Raw genomic sequence first — 22,432 nt, 5'->3', positions numbered from 1 at the left:
GATGGGAGGGAGGAATGGCCTCCTTTTGTACTGAAGGGATTTTATAATTCTAACAAGTCATTGAGGCAAATAGATGCATTTAATGGGAATTAAAAAATTACATCTGGTAGCAAGCAATAGAAGGATATGCTGAGAGCATGAGATGAACGGGGGTGGGAAGAAACTTGTATGCAGCATAAAGGCCAACACAGATAAGTTGGGACCAAATTGTCTGTTTGATTCTATAGCACACAATGTATTTCGATGCAACTGTTTTCTCTTTAAAAATTAAATGGATGTGAAGCACTTGGGGACACCCAGATGTAGTTTTATGAAACCTACACAATAAATACATTTAAGACAAGTGAAGAGTCACTCTGAGGTATGTTATTATGATCACACAACTCTTCCTTGAGGCTTTTCCTTGGCTGATTGGTGCTCAAACTACAATGCTGAATAAAATATTTTTTATCAATAGCATCCATCTCTCTGTAGAGGATTCAGGCCAATCCATAGCCAACAACTGACTCCAAAAACTCAGCTCACATTTTGACATCTGGGACAAATTCCTCCATAGACAACCCACAACAACCTAAAAGAAAGTCAAGTATTTCCCAAAGTTAACTAATTGTTTTAAAGAAATTCCAGGACCTGGATCCAGATCATCAAAAATGAAGCAGCTCTTCCTTGGGCTGTATCCTATCTGTGTATCAAGTTTCAATAAAATCAGTCCATTACTTGAAGATATTTTATTCACAAATAGACTAACAAATGGTCTATTACCAAAGCCAGAACAATCATGTAAAGTCAGCATCTGACATTAATTGATATGGGCAGTGTTTTTTCTACATGGTTTAAATTTGAGTGGTTTGTCAATTTAGTGATTCATTACAGGTTCTTCCTTGAATCAGAAATAGAATTTGAGATGTGGGTTTTGCAAGTCAATTGAGGCACATTTGGCCTACTTGGCTCAAGTGTCAGCATGACCTAACTAGATATAACAGAAGCCAAATTTGGTCTTGCTTTGTACAGTAAAATGTCTCATATCTTTTTTCCAATAAAATTTTAAATGGTCCACTTATTGCAAACCCAAAATCAAACATTTAACTGGTTTTACAAACAGAAATATTTAGTTTTTGAGTGAGGAAGACTCAAAGACACACACAAAGACAGTATGGGGATAAATATATTTCTGTGTAACACAATTAGCCTTCTGGTAAAGTGACTGTAAACATACTAGCAATCTTTTCTGGCCTGACAATACTGGACACATGAAAGTTAAAGATGCGTAATGACAAATGATAAATCACAAAGAACTGTGGTTGGGATCAAAATATTTGTATGTAAGTTGGATGTCAAAAGCAAACAAAGTCCCAAAACATAAGGCAGAAATCAGCATTAAAAAATAACAAATTGTCTGGGTATGGGAGATCTCCTACAACCCAACCAAGCTTTTGATGCAAGTGCAGCTCCCTTTTCCTATTTTGTAGCACCTTGTCCAAAGCATAGCAAGGATCGGAAAAGGTTAGCCATACATCTGGTCCCCCTCAGCTTTTTGTTTCCATGTTTAGTAGTGAGAAATTTGTTGTGCAAATTGCACAGCAATTTGGAATGGCATTTTTTTTTGCAATATAGCACAGAAACAGGCTATTATTCGCATCGAGCCTGAAACATTTTTTTCTCTGTACAAACCATCTAGTCTCATTCAACTTTCGGGCTTCTTCCCATATTCCTCTTTTTCAAGCAACTGCCAATAGTTGATCGAAAATACTAAACTATTTCAAGTATTTTATTGCTAATTATTATTTTTTCTGTGCAATGAAAAACCATGTAAATAAGTAAGTTTATTACTTTTAGCCTAAATATGCAATCTTTTGAGCCTTTTGAAAGGGCCTGGCAGGGGCAAAACATGATCACCTGGCAGGGGGGTGCTGCTTAGCCTTTTGGCGCAGTCAAGTTCAAGATCGAGCCCAAGATGGGGTACAATGCTTTTCCTTGTCAGCTTCGATCTTGTATGCCTCTCTAGTGAGGACCATGAATTGCATTCAATTTGAATTGGTTGTCAGACAGAGCAAGGAGATGGATTCTGGTCTGCCCAGTCTGCTCTGCACATTGGTTTTGTAACTTTAAGAACAGAATGTTTTTTAAAAAGGGGTCATGCCCATAGGGTGAACAATCTGTTCACTTTCTAATACTGTATTACTGAATTACTGAGAAAGAAAAAAGAGAAATGAAAGAGTGACAGAATAAAAGAGACCCAAAATTTTAGAACTAGAATCAAATCGCAAGTCAGAAAATTGTGCATTTGAAGCCCACGCCAAAATCTGAACACTCAGACTCAGCGAACATTCTATTGCCACATTAACAGGATATTGAAATGTCCAAATTCCCATCTCTCAGGAGGAGATATTAAACTAAAGATTCTGTCCACACTTTCGGATGAAGATTGAAGCTATGGTAGTAGACAATGGCGTTAGCATTATGAATGGATGTTATCAAATAGACCATGGGTCTTTCTTATCTAAAAGTAATAATTCTCCTCCTCCCACGATGAACTAATTAAACAAGCAACAATTTTAAAGAAAAATCTACAAACTACAAGTTAATATCCCCAAAAGTCATCCCTCATGTAAATTTGTACTAAAAGAGCAACCTCAGAAGAAAAAGTGGCAATTTCATACGACAGAAACTAGTCCCACGGCCTTGGGAGGCGCAATCTCTTCAGTATGCCACAACAGCACAAGGCTTAACATTCCATGAAAGTAATCATCATTATAAAGAAACATGATTTGTGTTGTATCAGATGCAATCCATCCGGAAACTGATAACTAACAGAACTAAATTCAAACAGAACACTTGCTAATGGGATGACAGTCCCCTCTCTCTGCAGGCTACAAGGGTCCATTAGGAAACTAGGTTAATAGTCTGTGCAAAATCTAAGTAAGCATCAGGCCACAGGACAAAATTGACCTGAATTTGACAATTTAATAAGGGGAGCCACTGGTTTAATGGGAATATCACTTGACTGGTAATCTAGAGACACAGATGAAGTCTGTAGGCATAGGTTCAAATCCCACCATAATGGAATTTAAATTCATTCTGCAAATCTGGAGTTATTAAAGCTAATCTCAGTTTTAGAGACCCACTCAGTAATGTCCTTGAGGTTTGGAATTGCTGTCCTACATGCAACTCCAGACCTACAGCAATGTGGTTGACTCTTAACTGCCCTCTGAAATTCTCTAACAAGGCACTCAGTTGTATTAAATTGCTATAAAGGACCACCTGGCATCAAACAACAACAGTGCACACAACCCTATCGACTTTGCAAAGTTCTAACTACTAATATTGGGAAAGACCTATCACAAGACTTGTAAAGCAACAACTTATAGTCATAATCACTGAATAATACTTTACAATGTCCCAGGCTTTTCCGTCACCATCCAGGGTGAGAGCACAGTGGTATACAGTTAGGAATAGCAGCCCCGGGGGTCCTCAACATTGACTTCAGGCACCATGAAGTCTCACTGCATCAGCTTAAACACTGGTAAGGAATCTTCCTCTTGGTTACCACCAAATGCTTCCCCAGCCCCAGTGTCAACACATCTACAAGGTGCACAGCATGAATTTGCCAAAGCTCCTGTGATAACACCTTTCAAACCTGTGACCTTTATCATCTAGAAGGACAAGGGCAGCAGATGCATAGGCTCGTTGCCACCTGCAAGTTCCTCTCCAAGCCTGACCCCTTTCTGATCTGGATAATATTGCCATTCCTTCACTGTCACTGTATCAAAATCCTGGACTTCCCTTCCTGGGATGAAGGAAGCTAATCTCAAATCATAGTGACTGCTGTGGATGTACCTCCACCATATGACCTGCAGCAGTTTAAGGACAATTAGGGCAGGCCAATAATCTTAGATCCCATGAAAGAATTTTTAAAAATCCAATTCAGGATTGTGTTGAAAAAGTGTCACATTAGAGGTGCTCTTCTGAATGAAGGCCAGAACACCGTATTGGGGTAAACCCCTTCTAAATCTTTCTATTCTGGGAATGCTTGATGCTTACATTGGGTGTTTGAAATAGAAAGTGTTCCATTCCCCAGAAGAAAAACTATGACTTCCATTATTCACATTGTAAGTGGCAAAGTCACTGGAATAACGTTACTTTATTACTTTGCATTGACTTCACAATCATTCGTAGTAAAATGCTGCCAATGTAACTTCTGAGTTTGATTGGATCGTGACTCTAAACACATGTTTTAATCTTCTGAACTGACCTCCAACCAGCTGCAGAGCTATGTTACATCAATCATTTTATTGATTATCACTGCTGCAGTTCAAGTGCTCAAGGTGCCTTGACAAACAAAAGTTGGCAGCCTTCGCACTCATGGATATTGAGGTATTGGTCTTCACAGAAATTTGAATGCTATAAACAGATCAGACCTCAAAGAAAAGTGTCAATTTCCTCAAGACGAGTTATTTCAGTGGTTCTAAAACCTGTCAGAAAGGCTTTAACAAAGTTATCTTTAATGTGAAGAGATGATTATTGGGTTGAAATTCTTAAAACATGTTTTGGGGGATTGAGTTAAATTACAAATTGTGAACAGCGATCTGAATCTTCAAAAGCATATTACAGCTTTGCATGATTGCAAACATTTCTCATTCTCAAAAAAAAATATTTTCGTCTAGGGCGGTGGATAGAGGAGAGCCGGTGGATGTGGTCTTTCTTGATTTTCAGAAGGTGTTTGACAAGGTACCTCACAAGAGGTTATTGCAGAAGGTCAGGGGACATGGAGTTGGGGGTAGGGTGTTAGCGTGGATAGAGGACTGGTTGTCAAATAGGAGGCAGAGAGTGGGGGTCAATGGGTGCTATTCGGATTGGCGGTTGGTGACTAGTGGAGTGCCTCAGGGGTCGGTGCTGGGGCCTCAGCTATTTACCATTTATATAGATGATCTGGAGGAGGGAAGATTGGTGGAAAGGCAAATTGTGCGGAGGGTGTGGAGAGTCTGCAGAAGGATCTAGATAGGCTGGGCGAATGGGCCAGGAACTGGCAAATGGAATTTAATGTTGGCAAGTGCGAGGTGGTCCACTTTGGTAGGAATAATGGTAGGAAGGATTATTACTTACGTGGAGAAAAACTGCAGCAGGCGACGGTGCAGAGGGACCTCGGGGTCCTTGTGCATGAGTCGCAAAAACCCAGCTTGCAGGTGCAGCAGGTGGTCAGGAAGGCGAATGGGATGCTGGCCTTCATAGCGAGGGGGATTGAATATAAAAGTAGGGAGGTCTTGCTGCGGCTATATAGGGCATTGGCGAGGCCGCAGCTGGAGTACTGTGTGCAGTTTTGGGCGCCGTACTCACGCAAGGATATTTTGGCCTTGGAGGGAGTGCAGAGGAGGTTTACTAGGCTGATGCCGGAGTTGAGGGGGTTGAGCTATGAGGAGAGGCTGAATAAACTAGGCTTGTACTCGTTAGAGTTTAGAAGAATGAGGGGAGATCTCATTGAGACATACAAGATGATGAATGAGATGGATAGGATAGAGGTGGAGAGACTCTTCCCGCTCAGAAAGGACAGTAGGACTAGGGGGCACAGCCTCAAGATAAAGGGGGGGCGGTTTAGAACGGAGTTGAGGAAGAACTTCTTCACTCAAAGGGTGGTGAATCTCTGGAATTCTCTGCCCGTTGAAGTGGTGGAGGCTACCTCGCTAAATATTTTTAAGAAGCGGGTTGATGGGTTTTTGATAAGAGAGGGGATTAAGGGTTATGGGGAGAGGGCGGGAATGTGGAACTGAGCCACGACAGATCAGCCATGATCTTATTGAATGGCGGGGCAGGCTCAAAGGGCCAGATGGCCTCCTCCTGCTCCTATTTCTTACGTTCTTATGTTTGACATTTCCACACCCCTTCCAACCATAAGAAAACTGATTTACAGAAATAGAAAATCTATACATCAGTCATCTGAATTAATGGTCTTCGTTGAGTTTAGATGGCAATTATCTGCAAGCTGAATATCAAAGGCATTGCACACGACAGATTTCAACACAGGACTGTACAAGCCACAAAATGTAGACAGCGTAGAAACAGGCCAATTGGCCCATCAAACGCAAACCTTTGTTTTGCATAGGATCCATCTCATGTAATCTCTCACCATGCTCTGTAATACTGTTCTTTTCAAGCAACTATCACTATTTTAAGATGGAATAGCAATACTGTTCTACTGTATTTCCTTTGGACCTGTATTATCAACTGTTCCAAAAAGTGTACAGTCATTATTTTGTGTATAAATTAGTTTGGTTCCATGCATCAGTGGTTAGCCGGATTTTCCAGGCTGAAGTTGGGTAGGAAATGTGTAGAAGTATTGGAAATGAATCTTCAATCATTTTGAGAAAGCAAGGAGTGGGAAGATCCAAGAGGTGTTGGATTGCATGCATTGAGGCGCAAGGGGAAAGTGTAATGAGAGTCCTCAGGTTTGGGGCTGGTACATTGGAAGTGTGGAAATGGTGGGAGGATGGTCTAGAGGCGTGAAAGCAGTGGGATAGTTGCGGCTGGGTTGCGGAAAATTGCGGAGGGGGACGACAGGGGGCCAGATCATTCGGTTGGGCAGTTGTGTTTATGACCTTGAAAACTGACTATAGCTTCTCTTAGTGTTTACACTGTGTGCAGCAGATAATTTTGTGACACGCAAGACATGTTTAGTGTCTTTCATGTTGGGCATTGACAGTGGTATTAATGCATTTTAAGAAATGACTTTTTACAAGGCTACCAGAAGGGTTTACTGTCATTGGAACTAACAACTACACACATCTGAATATCAACAATGTCACATATGTTAGTCTAACGTAAGTATTAATGTAATTACAGACCAAATTCCACACAATTTATTCCCTCACAAAGTTGCAAGTTGATTTTTTTTTTACAGGTGTAGTTACTCAGGTAACTACTGTTATAACTCTGTTGGTTACAGAACTTGTATTAAGAAAATCTTTGTAATCTTGTGTGTGTTAACAGTGTGTTAACTACTTGTAACTATACATATTTTGTACAGGAAAGGAGATGTCTGCCTGTCTCTGTTCAACACCACACACACACACCTGGTCCCAGTCATGTCCTTTCTTAAATCACGGTGTGGGTGGTACGATACACAGTCCTACATTAACCATGCACAGCTGGCACAGGTATTCACAGCCATCTTCAACCTCTCTTTATATCAATCTGAGATCCCTATCTACTTCAAGAAAACAACCGTTATCCCGGTACCTAAGAAAAAACAATCAGCATGCCTTAATGACTATCAGCCATTGGCTCCGACATCCATCATTATGAAATGCTTCAAAAGGTTAGTCATGGCACAAATCAAATCCAGCCTCCCAGACTGCCTGGATCCACTACAGTTTGCCTACCGCTGCAACAGGTCCATGGCAGATGCCATTTCCCTGACGCTGCACTCAACCCTGGAAACCTAGACTCCTATTTATTGACTACAGCTCAGCCTTCAACACTATTATTCCCACAAAACTCATCTCCAAACTCTGTGGCCTGGGTCTTGGCACCTCCCTCTGCAACTAGATCCTGACTCTCAGACCACAATCAGTAAGGATAGGCAACAACACCTCCTCCACAATCATCCTCAACACCAGTGCTTCACAAGGTTATGCTCAGCCCCCTACTGTACTCCTTATACACCTATGACTGTGTGGCCAAATTCCCCTCCAATTCGATTTTCAAGTTTGCTGACGACACCTCCATAGTGGGTCAGATCTCAAACAACGATGAGACAGAGTACAGGAATGAGATAAAGAATCTGGTGAACTGGTGCAGCAACAGTAATCTCTCCCTCAATGTCAACAAAACGAAGGCGATTGTCACTGACTTCAGGAAGCGTATTATATGCTACACTAGATGCATTGATAACATTTTCTTCCTTTGGACTCATGGTGAACATCAATGTATCTAGTGTATAGCAACGGTTGAAGGTCCTGTGTGGTGAAGAAGTCTTGTTCGAACCTGTGCATGAAGATGCTGGCATATTGAGGTGCGAATTTGGTCCCCATGGCTGTTCTGTGTGTCTGGATGAAGAACTGGTTGTTGAAGGTGAAGACATTTGTGGTCCAGGATGAAGCGGATGGGTTGTAAAATTGCATCTGGAAACTGGCAGTTGTCAGCGTTGAGTACTGAGACAGTTGCAGCAATGCTGGTGTACAGCGGTGAAACATTCACTGTGACAAGGAATGCCCCTGGTTCAACAGCTCCACGTGTGCTGAGTTTCTGTAGGAAGTCGGTAGTGTTGCGACAAAAGCTGGGGATTCTTTGTACAATGGGTTTCAGGATGCCCTCAAATGTAGCTGGCTCGAACAAGACTTCTTCACCGCACAGGACCTTCAACCGATGCTATACACTAGATACAGCGATGACATTTTCTTCCTTTTGACTCATGGTGAACAATCACTGAAACAACTATATGATCTCAGCCTGATGAGGCACAGTGGATAGAATCCCTGCTTTTGAGCCCCAAGGCAGCCTTTACGACATATGACAGCACAGAGTCGCTGAGCAGAAACTGATAGCCAAGTTCTGCACACGAGGACGGCCTCAACCGGGATCTTGGATTCACGTCACACTATCTGTAACCCCCGTGACTTGCCTGAGCTTGCAACATCTCACTTACTGTCCTGTCTGGAGACAATACACACCTCTAACCTATGCTTAATGCTATCTCCACTCACATTGTCTGCACCTTTAAGAATTGAACAGCAGATTAGCTGTAAAGACTCGCATTCTAATCAGTATTCTGTAAACTGTGTGTGCCTTTATATGTCTTGTTTCTGATCAGAACTCTCCACTCACTTGACGAAGGAACAGCGTTCTGAAAGCTTGTGGTGTTTACTATCAAATAAACCTGTTGGACTTTGACCTGGTGTTGTGAGACTTCTTACTGTGTTTACCCCAGTCCACCACCAGCATCTCCACATCATGCCTATTGGGCAAAGCAGTAGTAGAAGGGTCTGGTGTATACATGGTTAATATGGCACTAAGTCCAGTACCACCCACACAGTGCTGCAAGAAGACACATGATTCAGACCTTGCGGTCAGTGTGGTGTTGAACAGAGACATTTTAAGTTCTAGACATGGAGATAGCTCCTTTCCTGTACATGTGGTTAGTAAAGACTGCAGTTTAAGGGCTGTTTACATTCAAATAACAAAGTATTAGGAAGAAGGCCAGAGAAAGATTTTAAATGGGGCTTTTAAAAGTGCAGAGAGGGACAGCAAAGCAAAGTTGTTTCAGAAGTGCATTTCAAGAGTTAGATCTGACAGAGTAAATGAGTTTGCTGCTGAGGGTAGATTAGAGAATGGGAATTGTGAGGGGGAAAGAGAGTAATGCGAAAGAAAAAGAATGAAACAACTAACCATTGAATATGGATCAGTTGGAAGGACCAGTTAGGGAGGACATAAGAATAAACAAAAGCAAAGAACTATTAGGAAGGACTTCGTTATCTTCAGGTTGGAAGGCAATTTTGCCAAAAGTTCTCTTTTCTCTGAGCTGACCTACATTGTTTCATCACAATCCTTCCTGAGGGACAGTTGTCGGGGAGGAGAGAGGTTGGGTTGATGCATGCACAAGTATGCCACGAAAGGAATGGCTTTTTTCCTTTTGGTATTGAATCTGGATTTTGAGGGAAAAAATGGGGCTTTTCAGCCACATAGGAGGTACTCAAGTACTTAAAAGTACAGGGCATCAGAAAAAATTAATACGGAGTATTGCTTTGTAAACTATTGGAATATCACTGAATCGCAGAATTATCATGGTGCAGAAGAAAGCCATTCAGCCCATCACGTCTGCACCAGCTCTTTGAATGAGCATTTCACAAAGCCATTCTCCCGTCTTCTCCATGTAAGCCTGCACACTGTTTCTTCCCTAAGGATTAGCCTTGTAGCTCATCTGAGAGCTGCCTCCAGCTTAGAACCCTAACAGAAAATGCTGGAAAATCTCAGCAGGTCTGGCAGCATCCGTAAGGAGAGAAAAGGGCTGACGTTGAGTCCAGATGTTCCTTTGTCAAAGCTAAAAGGCATAGAAAGTGGTAGATACTTATACTGCAGGGTGAGGGAACAAAAGATGCGTCATAGCCACAGAAACCAGGGGAAAAGGCTGCTAATGGCAATCCATATACAGAGAATAAAAGATGTGGAGGTCAAATAGCAGAGAAGCTGAAATCAGAGGGTGAACTGTGACGGATGAAGATATTTGGGAGGGGGCGATAGGTAAAATTTAGGAGGGGAAACAAGGGGGAGAAAAATGAAGAAATAAGTGATAGAGAACAATAAAAAATTAAATAAAATGAAAACAAAAGAGTCGAAGGGGGGGTAGAGCTACTCATCAGAAGTTGTTGAATTCAATGTTGAGACCAGAAAGCTATAAAGTGCTCAGCCAGAGGATGAGATGCCGTTCCTCCAATTTGCCTTGAGCTTCAACGGAACATTGCAGCAGGCCAAGGACAGACATGTGGTCATGGCAGCAGGATCATGTGTTAAAATGGCAAGCAACCTGAAGGTCCAGGACCTGACTGCTTTGCTGAGCACTTTTGGTCTGTGTGCAATCACTCAGTCTACGCTTGGTTTCTCTGATATAGAGGAGATCACATTGGTTGTAGCGTTTGCTGCTCCCAAATTGAAAGAGGTGCAAATAAAACACTACTTAACCTGGAATAAGCATTTTGAACCTTAGATGGTCAGCATGGAAGAGGTAAAGGAGCGGCTGCTCCACCTTCTGCAATTGCATGGGAAGCCATAAGTGACGGGTATAATAGAAGAGTGGACTACGTTATTCCAGAGAGAACGACCTCTGCAGAATGCTAACAAAGGGAGCGAAGGGGAGATGTGTTTGGTGGTGGCATCATGCTGGAGTTGGCAAAAGTGGCAAAGGATTATGCTTTGCACGCAGAGGCTGGTGGGGTGAAACGTGAGAACAAGGGGACTCCATTCTTATTCTAGGAGGGAGAGTAGGATGAGGGTTGTGGCATGGGAGATGACCACATGCTGTTGAGGGCCCTGTTGACAACTGTAGATGGGAATCCACAGTTGAGGAAAAAGGAGCACGCATTAGAAGCACCACTTTGGGAAGTGGCATCATCGGAACAAATGCAATGGAGACGAAGGAGCTGAGAGAAAAGGGATGGAGCCCTCACGAGATGTAGGATGCAGATAGCTGTGGGAGTCAGTGGGCTTGTGATGAATATTGAAAGATAGTCTATTGCCGGAAATGGAGACAGAAAGGTCAAGGAAGGGAAGTGTCCGAGATGAACCAGTGAAGGCGATGGTGGGTGGAAACTGGAAGCCAAGTTAATGACTTTTGAGGTCTGGACAAGAGCACGAAGCAGCAAAGTAGTCATTGATGTACCAGTAAAGGAGTTGTTGGAAGGACCCGGGTAGGCCTGGAACAAGGAATGTTCCACATACCCCATAAAAAGGCAAGCATAGCTAGGAACCATGCAGGTACCATTGCTACCCCTTTGATTTGGAGAAAGTGGGATGAGTTGATGGAGAAGTTGTTGAGAGATAGAACAAGTTCAGCCAGGTGGAAGGGAGTGGTGGTGGATGGGAATTGTTCAGGTCTTTTTTCAAGAAAGAAGCAAAGACTCGCAGGCCATCCTGGTGTGCGATGGAAGTATAGAGAGATTGCACATCCATGGTGAATATGAAGCAGTTAGGGCCTGTGAACTGGATGCCATAAATATGACGCAAGACATCAGAGGAATCCCAAATGTAGGTGGGAACAGAATAGACCAGAGAAGAGAGGATGGAGTCAAGATAAGGAATCTTTATACATTCTGACCTTAGTTTGGCTTTTATCTAGCTTTGAATGCCTCTCTTGCCACTCATCAAATAGAATTACTCCCTTCCAGTAGCAGAACATATTTTTTAAAAAAGAACATCCAGTTTTATTAGACTCTGCTTTTCAAAAGGCACCACCTTGAAGAATTTTACAAATCATTCACTCACAATCATGTCAGTGAAGTTACCCAATTATGGGTGACACAGTGGTTAGCAGTGCTGCTCCACAGTGCCAAGGACCCGGGTTTGATTCCTGGCTTGCTCCACTGTGTGGAGTCTGCACAGGTTTTTTCCAGGTGCTCCAGTTTCCTTCCACAGTCTGAAAGATGTGCTGGTTAGGCGCATTGGCCATGCTAAATTCTACTTCAGGCATCAGACTGTGGTGACTATGGGATTTTCACAATAACTTCATTGCAGCGTTAATGTAAATCTACTGCAAGATGAGTAAATAAACGTTATGCATTCTGACCCATCTTAGTTTGGTTGTATAACACAGCTCAAATTCATTGAAGTGTAAAGTAAAACTTTTATGACAGGTACAATGTAAATTTAGCCCTTCTTTTAACATTATTTTGCTGCACACTTGAAGCAATGAGTTCTGCCACAAAATCATATGTCTTTTCACACAACCAAATAAACAAACTCAAATTAACTTAGACACATTCAAAACTGGGAGGGTGAAACAAGAACTAATTAGAGATAAATAAATTAAACTTCCATTGGGAAACAGGCCTCTGCATTTTAATTGATGAAATTAAACCATGCCAGCAGACATAAAGCTTTTGTCCTTCTACATCAAAGAATCCCTCCCCAATCAAATTTAGCATCTACATTTTGAATTACTTTAATCTTTTTGAAAGAAAATATGAAAGAGAAAGAAAAAGGGCAATTATCATTATCCAGGAGGCCAACTTCATCAGGAACATGCACCTGTCCCTCAAATCTTGAATAGTTCATTTTGTATCTGTACTGCAACATTTTAAAACCAAGTAAAATACTTTAAAATATTTGAGCATCTGAGGCATACAGACAAAGTTCTAAACTTGATCCAAAATCTGCTCCTTTAACTGATCCCAACTAAATCAGTGGTGTGTGAGAATATAATATATTATAATGCATACCCCTTTCTCTGTACAAGCTGCTTCATTCTTGCTCAAAATCAGAAAGACTGTGAGCATCTCAGGTATGGCAAAGCATTAAGAATTTGTATTTCTGATCTCATGTAATAATACCTGCTGTAGTGACACCTGCTGGAAGTGCATGTATGTGAATGATGAGCAAAACAGCAAATTGGTTTAACTAAACACACCCCTGATTTCTAAATACATTTTAGGAGTCAAAATAACTTGATTGATTGCAGTTATTCTCAAAATAACAGCAATTTGGGTGAAGATCTCCAGACTTGGCCTCAGTCAAAGATCCATTCAAAGGAAAAAGGCTCCACAATGTCCAAGTGAATAAAGACAATGGCTTGTACGGTATTGTCATGCGGATTATCATGCAGCGTATTGTCATGCAGCTTGCAGGTGCAGCAGGTGGTCAGGAAGGCGAATGGGATGCTGGCCTTCATAGCGAGGGGGATTGAATATAAAAGTAGGGAGGTCTTGCTGCAGCTGTATAGGGCATTGGTGAGGCCGCAGCTGGAGTACTGTGTGCAGTTTTGGGCGCCGCACCTGCGCAAGGATATTTTGGCCCTGGAGGGAGTGCAGAGGAGGTTTACTAGGCTGATACCGGAGTTGAGGGGGTTGAGCTATGAGGAGAGGCTGAATAAACTAGGCTTGTACTCGTTAGAGTTTAGAAGAATGAGGGGAGATCTCATTGAGACGTATAAGATGATGAATGGGATGGATAGGATAGAGGTGGAGAGACTCTTCCCGCTCAAAAAAGACAGTAGGACTAGGGGGCACAGCCTCAAGATAAAGGGGAGGCGGTTTAGAACGGAGTTGAGGAGGAACTTCTTCACTCAAAGGGTGGTGAATCTCTGGAATTCTCTGCCCGTTGAAGTGGTGGAGGCTGCCTCGCTAAATATTTTTAAGAAGCGGGTTGATGGGTTCTTGATAAGAGAGGGGATTAAGGGTTATGGGGAGAGGGCGGGAAAGTGGAACTGAGCCACGACAGATCAGCCATGATCTTATTGAATGGCGGGGCAGGCTCGAAGGGCTAGATGGCCTACTCCTGCTCCTATTTCTTATGTTCTTATGTTCTTATTATAAATTCCCCAGTCTTTATCAATTTTCCTGAAGTCAGCGATACAAGCAATTTGAATAGTGGTAGTGACTACAACACTTTGGGGGGAGGGAGGTGAGATAAGATAATTCTACATACCCTTATGTTTTAATACACATAATTTTAAAAGTTTTAGTGTCACAAGCAGTCTTACATTAACTGTGCAATGAAGTTTCTGTGATAATCCTCGAAGACTTGGTGTCTATTCAGATACAGGGAGGGAGATGCCAGTGTGCCTAACCAGCACCCAGAGGAAACCCACACAGACACGGAGAACGGGCAGATTCCGCAGTGATCCAAGCAGGAATCAAACCCGGGTCCTTGGCACTGAGGCAGCACTGCTAACAACCATGCCACTCTTCCCTTTGTTCGAAAGTACACATTTGTGAACAGCAAAGATGACTAGGATCCCATTTGACTGCAGTTCCTGCCACAGCTGGCATGCAATGTGTTAAGCTCACACATGAAGAGCAACTCTTTGATTTGATTTATTATTGTCACATGTATTGGTACACAGTGAAAAGTACTGTTTCTTGTGTGCTGAACAGACAAAGCATACTGTACATAGTGAAGAAAAGGAGAGAGTGCAGAATTTAGTGCTACAGTCATAGCTAGGGTGTGGAGAAAATCAATTTATTGTAAGGTAAGTCCATTCAAAAGTCTGACAGCAGCAGGGAAGAAGCTGTTGTTCAGTAGGCTGGTGTGTGACCTCAGATTTTTGTATCTTTATCCCAACAGAAGAGGATGGAAGAGTGTGTGTCCGGGATGCATAGGGTCCTTAATTATGCTGGCTGCTTTTCCGAAGCAGCGGGAAGTGTAGGCAGTGTCAATGAATGGGCGGCTGGTTTGAATGATGAACTGGGCTTCATTGATGACCCTTTCTGGTTTCTTGTAGTCTTGGGCAGAGCAGAAGCCATACCAAGCTGTGATACAACCAGAAAAAACGCTTTCTATGATGCTCTGTCAAAGTTGCAGAGAGTTGCAGCGGACATACCAAATTTTTCTTCTTGTGGGAAGGCACTGCAGTGCTGACAATTCTGGTCAGTGAAAGTCAAAATGTTGATGATAAATCAAGGATAATGCTGGGTAGAGAAGTATCTTCTGATTTTCCATTTGCATATCTTGTGATCTTATATTTTTGGTCTCTAAAATATGATTTTCCCAACAAAAGGAAACATTCTCTCTAAATCCACTCAATGAAACTCAAACCTTTCATAATTTTAAAGACTTTTACAATATGAGATGATCCCTAAGTTTTTTTTAAGAAAAGCAGCCTCTCAATCCCTTTTTTGAAACGATAAATATACATCCCATTCACCCAAAACACACAAAGAAAATGCGAGAAAAGCACACAAAGTAACAGCCTGGATTACCAAAGAGGAGACAGCCTCTCAAAGTTTGTCCCAACATTTTGTATTCATTTCGGATTTGTCATGTCCAGAAGTTAACTAGCCTCATCTTCCTGCCACTCTAAGGAAAAAAACCAGTTCTGGCAAATGGTCAGTTCCTTCTCATTCTCTGAGCAGATTCAAAAATATTCATAAATCAATGATACTCACCAAGGCCCACAATTCCAAGAAGCAACTTGGTCAACGGCTACTCAAACAGGCCCATTACCATACATTAACTCTAGCTATTTCTCATTTTCAAACTGTACCATGTTACTTGTCTCTCAACTGGATCCTACAGCTGCAAAGACATTGAAAATTTGGAGATAGAAAAAGGGTATAGGAAACATAGGAAACAGTTGGGCTTGGTGGTAGGGTGAACCTGGACCAGCAGCAGATGCATAATTCCATACTGCTGGAGGGAAAGTGGGCATTCCTTGAAGTCAGGTTTGGGTGTGAGAAATCTTTAGCATGCAGTAATTTGAACCATAAAAAATACTAGTGATGTAGCAAGGAAAGATTTTGCTCTTCCACTCTTAGACCTTGGTGACGTGTTTGAGCTGTATAAACATTTGAGTGAAATACTAAGTGTAGTCTAGGATAAAAGCATTCAAAACTTCACACACGTTTGTGACCATAGAATATAATCAAGGCCGACAATTTCAATGCAATACCAAAGAGAATACTGCAATATCAGTAGCAACACCTTTTAAATGGAAGCCTTTTCTACTCCCTTAAATGAGCACCATAGTCTCATGGCACTAATCTGAGAACAGCAGAAGATATCAATGTTGCCCAGAATGCCAGGAGATACCTCAAGTAAAACAATGCAACAGATAAATTAGTCATTTATCTCTGTGCTGCAAACACATTTTTTTTCCAACATTACAATATAAACAGGTACATTCATTCTTCACTAGGAGGTTACAGGTCTATACTAATTGAGATACAGGAGGTGTCAAATTAAAAGAATTACGCAAAAGTGCTGGCTCAATATCAAAATTCTTCCTTGCACTACATTTTTCCTATATGGTGTTGTTTCTAATTCACAACATAGACCGAGTGACATGAAGGAAGGAGCAGCAGCGTACTCAAAATATCTGTACAAGAGAACCCAAGTAGAATGTGAATGGTGGATATGAAAATTTCTAATAACTTTTTATCCTACTATATTAAAGTTGAAATGGAGACCCAACTTTTCTACTGCTTCATCATTTGGTTTATATTTCAATTTGACTTGGGAGATGCCTACAAATATTGGGCTTCAATGACCCATACCACTGGCAGAACAGTCTGAAGATTTTCTGGAATCCACATCAAGTAAAAATGAGAGGTTGTACCATATTGTTACAACCACAGCAGATGCTATTTGCTAAGCAAGCCAAATCCCAGAGGGAAGCTTGTCTTACTGATCATAACCTTTTGTTTGTATTCTGAAAAAAAAAGGAAACATGCTCACAATATCTAGTCATTCTTTAAATAATTAGTTATGCCAACAGCTGGTACAAGCAGCAGAACCTATGCTTATTGCTAATTTACTCAGAAAGCACATTTGAGGAGCTTGTCTTTCATTCACAGTTAATGCCGTAAAGCAAGTAAGCAAGAATCACTCAGTTCTAGTGGCTGCGCATTAATCACTGGCTCTTAAATTCTAGGTTCAAATCCAGCTCAGACTAATGGGATGAATATTTCCTGTTTGACTGCAAGGGTCAATGAGAAATAAATTTGGCCAGTCTCAATCTAATTCCTTAGGCCTTAACACAAGTTAGTCTGAACTAGACATTTTGAGATTATGAAAAGTGCAATATAAATGCAAGCTTTTCTTTCTTTTGAGGTTGATATGATAGTGAAGGAACTTGACTCTGCAGCTGTTGTGCTATACCTGACCCAGAGACAACACTGAAATTGGAAGTCTTTCGCCAGTATTACTACTTAATGAGAAGCAGCACTTTATGGCTTTCTTTCCACATGTACCAGGGTCAAAATTACATCTTATGAAATGGCCTGATATCAAGTATTATTATTCCTGAATAACGGACTCTTATCGAGTTGGGATCTTGAAAGTTTTACTTTCATTGTTCGATATTCCTTGACAGGTAGTATCTCAAAACCAGCAGCCTGGAGACCTTGTCCTAACAATTTTTGTATCCTGAAGGTTTTCACATCGGCAGTTCAAGCTGGCGTGCCACCATGATAATGCACTTAGCCCATCAAACCACTATGTTATTTTACTTACAACAGTGAAGAAGGAAGGGCAGCAGTGGAACAATGGAAAGAGGCAGGCAATATTGAAGCTGGAGGCAAACAATGTACATTTGTGGAATTTTACACAGCATGTTTTAAACTATGCCAGTGATAGGAGCTGGTGCTGAAATCAATGTTAAGAGAGTGAAGTTGTAGATGTGGGTTATGAACAATGGTTTCACTCTTCTCAATATGAAGCTAGTGAAGACTTTTCATCCATAATCTAACATCAGAGAAGTGGTCATAGAGTTAAGGGAAATGGTGGAGAAATGGAGCTTGGTGCTTTCTATATACCCAAGAAAGCTGTTCCCATGCTAGTGAACTATATTATAATGGAATATAGATAATGAAGAGCAGACCAAGAATGGATCCATGGAAACTCAAGGTGGAATCATGGAGTCAGGAAGATAAGCAAGTGAAGCATCAGTGCTGACTACCTTAGGACAGACAAGAGAAGAATTGCAAAGGGCAGTTGCATGGACATGCAATACAAAGAACAGGTCACGTAGGGGAGCAATATAGCCAAATACACAAAGTCAGATGGAAAATAAAACAAAACAAGTTGACAGAAGGGATTCAAACAGGCAATTTTGGCAGGAATTGGAACGGGGTTAATACATATTGACCTGCTTAAGAACCTCAAGAGGAATAATGATCTACAGGTAGACAGTAGATAGAGGGGAAGAACAGATGAAAGATGCACTCATTGAAGAAATATTGATATGATGGCAACTGTCTAGAAGGGAGAAGGACACCATCTGAATTAGGAGAGCTATTAATAACATTGGCAAGAGTGGAGTTTGGGAAAAGACGTTGACAGAGGTTTGAGAGAACAGCAAGTCAGATGAATAGAACAGCTCGTCCTGAATTAAACAGGAAAGAATCATAGATTAAGAGCCAAGCAAGTCAGCGGAGAGTTTTGGGTGGCCAGGACCAGGAAAACTTCAGGAGGCAGAGTGGAGAGGGGACAAGCAGCAGAAACAGTTTTACAGAAAGTGTTCCTCCTAAGCAGCAGAAACAGTTTTACAGAAGGTTTTCCTCCTGAGGATGAAGAACTGTGGAAATGATGCTATTTAAAAAGATTTGTCTTCCACGTTGCAAATTTTAAACTGTGGTAATTATGCATCAATAAAACTTCAATTTACCTTTTTCTTTAAAGAAATAAAACAGCATTTAGTGCCTCTGAAAACACAATACTAAGTAGAGTGTTTCATAACTGTAACCTAACCTTGAGGTTGAACATGATATTTACAACACGCACAAGAAGAAAGATATCTGAAGCCTTCAATTAGATAATAACATTGCAACCCAATCCCTTGTATTCACTATGCCACATGTATTCAGTGTTGCTATTCCATTGTTTCATTCGAGACTAAATATCTCATCAGTACTAAAGCATTGACACAATGCCCAAATGCCAGGCAGGGATATGAAGAAAAACAAATGGACAAAACTTTTTAGTCTTGGACCAATCATTCTGTAACATTACCTCTACAGATGAAAATAAGATTTGTCCATTGCTGTCATGACATTAAAATTAAGTTTATAGCACAAGGCTGTTATTCCCCTCAAATGAGATTTCAATTTTCTGCACAGGCTCACTTGGGTCTACATGCAAAATTTTTTTATTGATCTCACATCTTCACACCTGTGCTGACTGACAGATCAAAAGCCCAGCTGCTGAGTTCATTCAGCTGGAATATTCTACAATAATTCCACAAATATCAATAGATAAGAGAAAGCTTCCTCTACAGGTCTAAGATGAAGCCATTGTGAGAAGTGCAAGAATGCCAGTACTGGTGGGTAAGGGAAAAATTTCGAAACTAAAATCAAAATTTAGTATCTCAGGAGGAAAACTAGTCAGTCAGTATAGATACAAACATCCATTAATATATAGCAAATATATGGGTACTCATCTAAAAATAAGGCTGGAATGTTCCCCAGCTCCCCCACCCCCAACTAGAACAATAGCACAGCCAACCAACATCAGATATTTCAAAGTAAACTTACATGCTGGTCAAAATTATATTCTTTACACAGAAGTGAATCATATAACTAGGTTCCTTCCTATTTTTGCTTCAAGTTGTCATCCTCCTCTCCCACAGCCAGTAACTGGATTGCAGTACAGTTCAGTTGTGTCAACTGCCTTCAATTAGTTACCTTGTCCAAGTGACATTCTGCAGGAATGATCTAACAATGAATATTGACACTATGAAGAGGCAAATCATTCGTCTTCATCTGATGCACACATCTGCCTTGGCCATCATGAGTCACTGAGCAACACTGAGAAACTGGAATTCTGGCTTATCTTTTCCACCCATCATCTAAACGCCAATTTGACTGGTCAGCTGGACTGAGATCTGGCAAGACTGAAAAACAATCCTGGGACACTCTCATCTGTATCGTGTCACGCAACATCCCCTGGAATTACTCACCCAGCCACTGGCATTGTTTCATTTTTCATCCATGGTAACCAGAACATAGTCAAAATCTTGCTCACAAAATAATCCACAAAGAATCTTGAAATGAGTTAGTAACGGATCACAATAGACAGTGGACCTACAACACACATTTTCAACCCCAATCTTCCCCTAAACTTCACACAAGCATAAACTCGACCAGTGCCACGTTATAAAATCTCAGGGCACACAGTTAATGTGACCCAATAGCAGCTATAATTTGGGGATCACCCAGCAAAGCCACATCACCGCTATACAGGAGAAGGAAGTCAATCGGGTTTTAAACAATACCGTTTATACGGCGCAAGCACAAAGGTAGAAGGGCGATCTCAAAGCAAATAAAGAACAGAACAAACACATAAAAAATAATCAACGGAACACAAAAATAATTGCTTGAGAGGCAATGCAAGGACCGGGTCTACATTTTAAGCGAATATAGAGACAGGGACCGCTACTTACCAGACAGGCTGCCAGAAGCCGGGAGCCATAGGAGCAGCGAAGCCACGAGCAAGAAGGAGCTGCGGTGCCCGAGGATCCGGCATCTCACCAAGCTTCGGTATCCCGACAGTAAAAAAGAGAGGCGCCATCGCCGCCACTGGGGATCAAGGATCCTTTCCATAGTTCCTCCCCGGTGGCTCGTCTTCTTCTTCTTCTTCTCCCTCCCTTCTTTCTTCCTTCTCCCCCGCTCACATCAGGCAGCTTGCGCGTGCGCAGTCGTTACTCCGGGACTCGAGAGGAGACGTTGCGAATGGCCGCGCGGGCGCCATGACGTCAACCCACACCTCCGGGCCCCGCCCCGCTGATTTCCACCAATCCGCTTCCCTCGCCCCACCCCACGCCCCAACCCCCTCGAGTGACCTGACCGTTAAGCGCGTGCTTTTTTTTATTCAGGTGTGAAGTCGTGATGTTGAAGGTTGGAGTTGGGTTGTGAGGATGACAAAATATTTAAGGTAAAACACGATCTAATCTTAGCCTACTTGTTCCATTATATCATACCTCCCCCCTCCCCCCCATTCCCTTGCTGTCCTCTGATAGGGTTGCCAACTCTGGGAAGGTATATTCCTGGATCTTTTATCGCGTGCCCGCTCAATTCCGACGAGCCCGTGCAGTCAAAAAAACTCCAACATTTTACAAGGAATGAACAAAGATGCCCAGAAGAAGGAGGAAATATAACAGTTTCTTACAATGGCTCAATGATTTTGTTCACCCAGAATTCCTGAGAACGGAGTCTGAGGGATTAATCATGAAGCATTGGCAATTCTATGCTTTACCTTTATTCTCTGGCTGTATCCCACTCTCTCAATCCTGCACTCCCTCCATTGCCGGGGAAAAGGCTGCTAATGGTAGTCCATTACCTGCTCCCCCCACATTTTCATCAGTTACAGCTTATTCTCTGATTTTAGCTTCTCTGCAATTTGGCCATTCACACCCTCTATTCTCTGGATGGACTGCCATTAGCAGCCTTTTTCCCCAGTTTCAGTGGCTACAACTTATCTTTCTTTCATAAGAACATAAGAACTAGGAGCAGGAGTAGGTCATCTGGCCCCTCGGGCCTGCTCCGCCATTCAGTAAGATCATGGCTGATCTTTTTGTGGACTCGGCTCCACTGGCCTGCTTTTTTACCATAACCCTTAATTCTCTTACTGTTCAAAAATTTATCTATCCTTGCCTTAAAAACATTCAATGAGGTAGCTTCAGTGCTTCACTGGGCAGGGAGTTCCACAGATTCACAACCTTTTGTGCAAAGAAGTTCCTCCTCAACTCAGTTCTGAATCTGCTTCCCCTTATTTTGAGACCATGCTCCGTAGTTCTAATTTCACCTGCCAGCGAAAACAATTCCCTGCTTATATCTGTTCTATTACCTTCATAATCCTATATGTTTTTATAAGATCTCTCCTCATTCTTCTGAATTCCAATGAGTATAGCCCCAGTCTACTCAGTCTTTCCTCATAAGCCAATCCTCTCAACTCTGGAATCAACCTATTGGATCTCCTCTGCACCCCCTCCAGTGCCAGTATATCCTTTCTCAAGTAGGAAGACCAAAATTGTACAGTACTCCAGTGTGGCCTCATCAGCACCTTATACAGCTGCAACATAGCCAGCTGTTTTTAAACTCCATACCTCTAGCAATGAAGGACAAAATTCTATTTGCTTTCTTAATTACCTGATGCACGTGTAAACCAACTCCTTGTGATTCTTGCACAAGGACACCCAGGTCCTTCTGCACAGAGCATATGCAGTTTTTTTACTATTTAAATAATAGTCCATTTTGCTGTTATTCCTACCAAAATGGATGACCTCACATTTACCAATATT

At 41.8% G+C, this 22,432-nt stretch overlaps 1 protein-coding gene across 3 annotated transcripts in view; it reads right to left on the bottom strand.

Annotated features, from left to right (window-relative positions):
• Positions 1 to 20,757, bottom strand: part of LOC145344002 (UPF0606 protein KIAA1549-like) — a 267,713-nt gene extending 246,956 nt beyond the window's left edge. For 2 of the 3 annotated variants that reach the window (XM_080190645.1, XM_080190648.1), the window contains exon 1: positions 20,576 to 20,757. In XM_080190645.1, the coding sequence (XP_080046771.1) occupies positions 20,576 to 20,735 (160 nt within the window). In that variant the 5' untranslated portion in view covers positions 20,736 to 20,757. The remainder of the gene's footprint in view (positions 1 to 20,575) is intronic. The other variant, XM_080190646.1, reaches the window with a different exon arrangement.
• Between the last annotated feature and the right edge of the window lie 1,675 nt (positions 20,758 to 22,432).

This window comes from Carcharhinus amblyrhynchos, chromosome 6, assembly GCF_965287045.1.
Source record: "Carcharhinus amblyrhynchos chromosome 6, sCarAmb.v2.hapA, whole genome shotgun sequence".
NCBI classification, from domain to species: Eukaryota; Metazoa; Chordata; class Chondrichthyes; order Carcharhiniformes; family Carcharhinidae; genus Carcharhinus; species Carcharhinus amblyrhynchos.
The sequence above is the reverse complement of the archived record's forward strand: the minus strand, read 5'-3'. Positions and strand labels throughout refer to the sequence as shown.